General features: G+C 51.7%; 1 protein-coding gene across 3 annotated transcripts; it reads left to right on the forward strand.

The window, feature by feature from the left end:
- The first annotated feature begins 394 nt into the window (after positions 1–394).
- On the forward strand, positions 395–3,926 carry LOC309607867 (BOLA class I histocompatibility antigen, alpha chain BL3-7-like). Of its 3 annotated transcripts, XM_082346984.1 has the most exons (8): positions 395–643; positions 935–1,204; positions 1,399–1,674; positions 2,296–2,571; positions 2,687–2,797; positions 3,229–3,261; positions 3,402–3,449; positions 3,613–3,926. In XM_082346984.1, the coding sequence occupies exons 1-8, from the start codon at positions 580–582 to the stop codon at positions 3,615–3,617; spliced, it is 1,083 nt and encodes a 360-aa protein (XP_082203110.1). In that variant the 5' UTR covers positions 395–579; the 3' UTR covers positions 3,618–3,926. The 3 variants fall into 3 exon arrangements, with proteins under 3 accessions (XP_082203110.1, XP_082203109.1, XP_082203111.1); XM_082346983.1 differs by having other exon boundaries at positions 3,402–3,701; XM_082346985.1 differs by lacking the exon at positions 3,229–3,261 and having other exon boundaries at positions 485–643; positions 2,687–2,830.
- The last annotated feature ends 4,391 nt before the right edge of the window (positions 3,927–8,317 follow it).

The following is an 8,317-nucleotide window of genomic DNA, read 5'->3' on the forward strand; positions in this document are numbered from 1 at the left end:
GTTTAAAGCACAAAACCCCTGTTCCTCCACCTCCATTCCGAGGGACACCTCACTCTCTGGCATCAAGGTCCCTAGCGGGTGAGTTTTCTTCTAGAAGAGTCCAAGGGGTGAGAGATAAGGGGTGAGAGGCAGATGGTCCTGTTCAGCCACGATGGTTTCAGAAAGAACACTGGAGGAAAAACTGGCTGAGCCCAATCTGGGCATGGCTTCTTGGTTTCCTCAGACAGCCCCTGGGTCAGGACTCAGAGAGACAATGTGACGAAGAGCACTCGGTGCAGGAGGAGCGGGATCAGAGCAAAGTCCCAGAACTCGAGTGTGGCTCACAGGGTCTCTCTGAGGGCGGTGTCTGGGGCGGGGACGCTCCGTGTTGGGGATTCTTCATCTCCCCTGAGTTTCACTTTCTCTCTCACAGCCTGTGTCGAACCCTCCTGACTGGATACTCATGACGACGCCCCAGTCCTCACTCCCATTGCGTGTCTGGTTTCTAGAAGCCAATCGGCGTCCCCGCGGTTCCCGGTTACGAAGTTTCCACCGACCCGCCGGAACTCAGCTTCTCCTCAGACCCCGAGGGTGCGGGTCATGGCGCCGCGAACCCTCCTCCTGCTGCTCTCGGGGGCCCTGGCCCTGACCGAGACCTGGGCAGGTGAGTGCGGGGTCAGGAGGGAACGGCCTCTGCGGGGAGGAGCGAGGGGACCGCCTGACTGGGGGGCAAGACCCGGGGCGGGGGAGGAGCAATTCCGCAACTCTCCGCCCACACCCTCACCTCGCCGCCCAGCTCTGACCGCTCCCCTGTCCCAGTGTCCTACACCCTCCTCTCACCCATTCAGGTCTCACGCCGCCCCTTGCCCCCCACCCCCCAGACCCCACCACCTCGGACCCGGGGACCCGCTCCGGGAGGAGGGTCGGACCGGGTGTCACCGCTCCCCGCCCCCAGGCTCCCACTCCCTGAGGTATTTCCACACCGGGGTGTCCCGGCCCGGCCGCGGGGAGCCCCGCTTCATCGCCGTCGGCTACGTGGACGACACGCAGTTCGTGCGGTTCGACAGCGACGCCCCGAATCCGAGGAAGGAGCCGCGGGCGCCGTGGATGGAGCAGGAGGGGCCGGAGTATTGGGAGGAGGAGACGCAGATCTCCAAGGACGACGCACAGACTTTCCGAGCGAACCTGCACATCCTGCGCGGCTACTACAACCAGAGCGAGGCCGGTGAGCGACGCGGGCCCGGATCCGGGTCACGACCCCCATCCCCAGGGACGGGCCGGCGTCGCCCTGAGTCTCCGAGGGTCACCCCAACATTGCGGGACCCCCCGGTCCCCGACCCGGGAACAGCCCGCGGGGACTTTACCCGGTTTCATTTTCAGTTTGGGTTTAATCACTGCGGCTGGTCGGGGCGGGGTCAGGGTCTCACACCCTCCAGGAGATGTACGGCTGCGACGTGGGGCCGGACGGTCGCCTCCTCCGCGGGTACAGACAGTTCGCCTACGACGGCGCCGATTACATCGCCCTGAACGAGGACCTGCGCTCCTGGACCGCGGCCGACGAGCCGGCTCAGATCACCAAGCGCAAGTGTGAGGCGGCCGGTGCTGCGGAGCGCAACAGAGCCTACCTGGACGGGGCATGCGTAGAGGCGCTCCTCAGATACCTGGAGACCGGGAAGGACACGCTGCAGCGCGCAGGTACGAGGAGCCGCGGGGCCTCCCTGGTCTCCCCTCGGGCTGGAGCTGGCTTCCCACAAGGGGAGGAAATGGGGTCCCTGTGGGAACAGCGCCCCAACTTCTTGTCGGGAGAGGGAGGAATCCGCCCAGGTTTTCATATTATGTACAAGACAGTGACTCGCCGGTGGCCTCACTTCTCTGAAAGACAGTTAAGGAATCCAGTCTCTTTGGGGAAGAAGCCGGAAACCATCCCTGAAATAACTGATCATCGGTGCCCTTTGACCCTGACCCCCATCTTGTGAACCATGACTTTCTCTCTCAAGGCCTGTTCTCAGCCTGAGGACATCTTAGGAGGCCTGACTCCAGCTTTTCTGAATCATACAGCCTCCACCAAAGACAGGACCATTACTCTGTATTCTCCCCTTTACATGGAGCCTCCTACCTTGGCTTTCATCCTTATTCTAGAACTTTCCAAGGACTGGGAGATTTTCCCAGACCCCGGAGTCCAGGCCTGTGTCTGGTGTTTGTGCTCGTTATTTTCAAACCCACTGTGCTGTCCATTCTCAGGATGGTCACATGATGCTGCTTTAGTGGCCCATGAAGGTAACACTAAGTGTGAATTTTCTGATTCTTCCTCCTCAGATCCTCCAAAGACACACGTGACCCATCACCCCATCTCTGACCGTGCGGTCACCCTGAGGTGCTGGGCCCTGGGCTTCTACCCTGAGGAGATTTCACTGACCTGGCAACGTGATGGAGAGGATCAGATCCAGGACATGGAGCTTGTGGAGACCAGGCCTTCAGGGGATGGAACCTTCCAGAAGTGGGCGGCTCTGGTGGTGCCTTCTGGAGAGGAGCAGAGATACACGTGCCATGTGCAGCACGAGGGGCTTCAGGAGCCTCTCACCCTGAGATGGGGTAAGGAGGGAGATGGGAGATGGAGCTTCTCAGATAAAGCAGGAGCCCTTCTGGACACGTTCAGCAAGGTCGGGATTCAAGCCTGAGATCAGGGCCCCTTCCCTTTCCTCCACAGAACCTCCTCAGCCCACCGTCCCCATCATGGGCCTCATTGTTGGCCTGGTTCCCTTGGTGGTCACTGGAGCCGTGGTGGCTGGAGCTGTGATCTGGAGGAAGAAGCACTCAGGTAGGGAAGGGAGGGAGGGATCTGAGTTTTCTTGTCTCACTGGGGGGTTTCAAGCCCAGGTAGAAGTTTGCCTGCCTCATTACTGGAAAGTACCCTACACACACATGTGGAATATGGAGCTGAGTGCTAACACTTACCCTTTTGTAAAGTACATGTGAAAATGAAAGACAGATTTTTCACCTTCATAATTCCAGTTGGGGGCCTGTTTCTCAGCACTTGAAGGTCAGAGGGGGAAGGTCCCGCTAAGGACAGAGTCCCAGGAGGGCAGCTGGTCCAGTCCCCCCACATCTCCTTTCTTCATGTTCCTGCTCCTGTCCTGGATTTTTGGTTACAGTTCTGGAAAGTTCTCTGTGGTCCAGGACTAGGGGGTTCCTCTAGGATCTCAACTCAGTCTTTTCCCTGGCCTCTCACGTGATGTTTTCTTCTTACAGGTGAAAAAGGAGGGAGCTATGCTCAGGCTGCAAGTGAGTATGGAGGGGGTGTGATTCCTGAGACCCTTGTGAGGGTGCAGACAGGAGGCCATGGGGGGCTCACCCTCCTAAAGTTCCTTCTCTAGTTTCTCTCCTGTGGGCTCTGACCACGTCCTGGTTTTGTTCTCCCCCAGGCAGTGACAGTGCCCAGGGCTCTGATGTGTCTCTCACGGATCCTAAAGGTGAGACCCTGGAGGGCCTAGACTGGGAGAGGTGTTGGGGCCGAGGGGATTCCCCGGGTGGTGGGGATCTTTGAGTGGGACATTTGACCATGTGGGGGGCTGTTGGGAAGGTCAGTACTTACATGATTGACCTGAATTTGTTCATGATTATTTTCTTTCACAGTGTGAGACAGCAACCTCGTGGGGACTGAGTGATGCACGGTCCCACTTTGTGGCTTCAGATCCCGTGACTCTTCTTTCTGCAGCTGCATCTGAATGTGTCTGTGTTCCTCATAGCATAATGTGAGGAGGTGGGGAGACTGGCCCACCCCTGCCCACCACGACCCCTCCCCACCCTGACCTGTGTTCTCTTCCCTGATCCACTTGCCTGTTCCAGCAGAGGCAGGGCTGGGCCACCTCGATCCCTGTCTTAACTTCGTGTTGCACTGAGTAATAATGTTTTATATCCTTATTGAAAATAAAATCCCTATATATGAATTTTTTTTTTCTAATTCCTGCCATGAGGGGTTGATGGGATAATAAAGGAGAGGATTCCTAAAGTTTGAGAGAGGAAATAAATGGAAGCACTGAGAACCTTCCAGAATCCGTGTGCTTGCTGTGCTCTGTCTGTTGCAGGTGGGACAGGAGGAGGCTGTGAGGAGCCGAGCGTGGACGCGGCCTGTGCCCACTCCGTGCTCACTGCATCGTGGGCTTTGATGTGGTCACTCCTGGTCACATCTTCTCAGCTCCTTTGTCCTTGTCCCTTCAGTAGAACTTTGTCCCACCAGGAGCTGTGATCTCAGAGGAAGTCACCAGGTCAGCCTCGGCTCAGGCCTGTGTCCAGTCCTCATCCCCCATCTTTTGGGTGTTATTTGTTGTTTCTTTGTTTCTTTAGAGGTTTTTGCCTGAGTTTGTGTCTTATTCTCCTCTGGGTGTCCCCCACCTCTGACAGCTGGAGGAGTCATTTTGCCAGTCGTGGTCCCCACAAGGCCCAAGGCTGCCCCTGCACACAGGAGAGTCTGTGGTGTCCAGAGATGGATTTTCAGATTCATCCAGCTCTTGCCCTTTGTCTAGGGTTTGATTGTTCTTTCCATATTTCCCCCAACCTTCTCAAAGGATCCAGATTCTGGAATTAGCAGAAAGGCGGGAAACCATAATGTCTCGTCTTAGGTAAGTTCCTGTCGGGATTCTGCTCTGCTCGCCTACCCATTCACTCTCTCTGCCCTTAGCTCTAGTAATCCCAGTGCTGGCTCCAGTACAAACTCATGGATTTATAAAGCAGAGTCTAGGACTTCCCTGGTGGTCCATTGGTTAAGATGCTGCTCTTCCACTTCAGGGGGCTTGGGTTTGATCCCTGGTCAGGGAAGTTCCACACCCTGTGTGGCCAAAAAAAAGAAAAAAAAAAAATGTAAAGCAGAGTCTAATTTAGGTTTATATTTGGTTGGAAAATAGGACCAATAAGTCAAAGATCATTGTTTTCTGAAAAGAAGAATATACTTGTGGGAGGCAGTGTGGAGGAAGGTTGGTTGGTGGGAAGGGGAGAGCAGCACTTGTGAGAAAAACACCAGCAGCACTGATGTCAATGTGAGTAGATGTTGTGCTGTAGCTGCCACAAAACAGCATTTGGCCTGAGGTCACATTAGTAAAGATGCTGTCTCTAGAATAGGGAGGTGCTTTACATTGAACATTCATTCAACTGATACCGTTGTGTGCCAGATATATGACACAGTATTTTGCATCTGGGAAACATCACTGAAGTAAAAACAGAAAGCTTGCTGGCCTTGTGGAGCATGTATTCTAGTGGGAAGAGACAGACTATGTGCTATCAGCATAGTAAATAAGGAAAGTGTTCTGTTACAAGGGGCTACATACAATGGAAAAGATGCAGTGGAGAAGGTGATCCAGAGAGTGAGTATGGGGACAGGGAAAATGGCTATTTTACTAGGGCGGTCAGTGTGGGCCTCACTGGGAAGGTGACCTTTGAGGAAAGATTTGAAGGACATGAGGAATTATCCCTGAGGATGTCTGGAGGAGGTTCTTTCCAGGCAGAGGGAACCTCCAGGCAAATGCACCAGGGCAGAAGCATGTCTGTGTGTCCCAGTTAAAGTGAGGAGGCCAGTATGGCAGGAGAAGAGATTAATTGAGATGAGATCAGAGGTACAGCCAGACCATGTAGGCCTGGAGGATGTTGGAAGGGTTTTGACGTTTGCTCTGAGGGAGATGGGAATTATAAGATAGTTTTGAGCAGAAGAGGGACATGGTATGACTTCTTGATTTTTTTTAAATATTTTAATTTTATGGGAGTATAGTTGATTTACAATGTTGTGTTAGTTTCAAGTGTACAGCAAAGTGATTCAGCTATACATATACATATATTCTTTCTTTTTTAGATTCTTTTCTCATATAGGTTATCACAGAATATTGAATAGAGTTCCCTGTGCTATACAGTAGGTCCTTGTTGGTTATCTATCTTATACATAGTAGTGTGTGTATGTTCATCCCAAGCTCCTGATTTATCCCTCCCCCCCACATTTCCCCTTTGGTAACTGTAAGTTTGTTTTGATATCTGTAAGTCTGTTTCTGTTTTGTAAATGAGTTCATTTGTATCTTTTTTAAAAATTAGATTCCACATATTAATGATACCACATGGTATTTGTCTTTCTCTGTCCTTACTTCACTTAGTATGATAATCTCTAGGGCCATCCATGCTGCTGAAAATGACATTACTTCATTCTCTTTTATGGCTGAGTATATTCCATTGGACTTCACCTTTAAAAGTATCACTTTGGCTGCTGTGCTGAGAACAGAACTGGGAGGCAAGGAGGGAGTGAGGACGTAGGGAAGCAGTGGGAAAATAGTGCAGTGTCCAGGCTGGAGATGGCCATTGCTTCAACTGGGGTGTGAGCAGTGGGTGTAATGGGAAGTAATTAGATTCTGGATACGTTCTGAAGGTGGACTTTACAGCATTTGCTAAAGGCTTAAATCTGGAGTATGAGAAAGAGAGTCAAGGAGGACACCCTAAATTTTGGACTACGTAAGTAAAAAGATGGCATTACTCTCACCAGAGATGGGGAAGACGAAGGAGCAAATTTTGGGGGAGAGGGGGCATTATGGGCATTTGGTTTAAGAGATGTTGAGCTGAGATTTTATTAGAAATACAAGCCAGGTAGTTGGATTAGCAGTTGGACAAATGAGTCTGGAGTTTAAGAGCAATGTCTGGGCTGGAGAAATAGATTTGGGAGGCGATGCCACATAATGATATTTAAAGCCTTGAGAACTGATGAAGTCTCCAAGGGAGGGAGTGATGGCTGTAGAAGAAGAAGAACAAGGACTGAACCCCGGACCCCCCAGCGCTGTGTGATCGGATCAGATCACACAGCTGAGCAGACTGCGTGGTTCTGACACCCCGTCTAGAAGGCCCAGAGACCCAGGAGTCTGATCTTTGCTTTGTACAGGAAACCCCTGGACATCTTTTTAAGATTCAGGAAGTCTGGAGTAGGGCATGAGATTCTGGGTTTAGATCAAGGTTGATGCTGATGCTTCTGGTCTTCAGATCACACTTTTAGTAGCAAGAATTCAGACCAGAATTCCCACGTGGCTGTGCATCAGCCTCACACATAGGGCTTGTTAGATAAGCAATTCCTTGATCTTTTTTTTTTTTTTTAAATTTATTAAATTTATTTATTTTTGGCTGCATTGGGTCTTCATTGCTGCATGTGGGCTTTTCTCTAGTTGGTGGCTAGCGGGGGCTACTCTTCACTGCAGAGCGCAGGCTACTCTTCACTGCAGAGCGCGGGCTTCTCATTGCGGTGGCTTCTCTTGTTGCGGAGCACGGGCTCTAGGCGCGCAGGCTTCAGTAGCTCTGCGGCATTTGGGATCTTCCTGGACCAGGGATCAAACCCGTGTCCCCTGCATTGGCAGGTGGATTCTTAACCACTGCGCCACCAGGGAAGCCCCAATTCCTTGATCTTGTGCCTAATACTCTGAGAAGGTGGTCCTGGGGAGAGGCCTGAGCATTTTGTAAGAAGCCCCACAAGCAATCCTGGTGCTCAGCCACTTTGGGAACCACCAAGGTCAGTGACAGAGAGTGGCCAGAGAAGGGTCTTAAATCCACATTTAACAGTGTTTTGTTTTTTTCAGAAAGAAAAGGGAGTACCTATATTGTCAATTATGAGATATGATGTTGAGAAATACATGTAGTTCTCTCTACCATGGGTGGAAGTCAGATGGAAGACTTAGGAAGTGGTTCAGCATAATGAAATCCTTGCTCTCTGAAATTATTCTCCAGATTGAGTTCTCACTCACTCTTGGAGCAAACAATAGGATCCAAAATTTTTCTAATTTAGGCAGAAAGTACCATATATATATGATATGGGGGCTCATATCATTTTGGGAAGGCCACAGAAGCAGGCTTGAGGCTCCACGGGAACAGAATCCACAGTGTCCACCCTAGGCCAGGTCCCACATAGGAACATTGGCCCCTGTTGCTGGGCACAGATGTCACTGCTCACACAGTGAGCCCCGCATGCTGGACGTGGACCCTGCGGTGAGGACGGCTGTCACTGTGGCTCCTGACAACTGGAGGTTGTGTAACTGCCACTCACACCAGCCTTGCCAAATGCATTCTGCTCAGTCCCAGCCTCTCTGTGTCACCACGTCCTGAGTAGAGCCTGAAATGTGGTCTCCTGAGTGGTGGGGTCTGAGCTCCATGCTGTGTCCACCTGCAAGAATGTTTGGGAAAGTGGGTTTTCCTCTTTTATGGAGGAAGGTGTTCTCTGCCTCCTACCAAGACTCTTTTAGTGTGGAATTCTCCTAATCTAGGAATTTTCCTAATCAGATACGGGGGTGGCGAGGGATGGAAAAAGAACGTCAAATTTCAATTCTTAGAG

This window comes from Balaenoptera borealis (assembly GCF_965194805.1).
Source record: "Balaenoptera borealis genome assembly, chromosome: 12".
In the NCBI taxonomy this organism is placed as follows: Eukaryota; Metazoa; Chordata; class Mammalia; order Artiodactyla; family Balaenopteridae; genus Balaenoptera; species Balaenoptera borealis.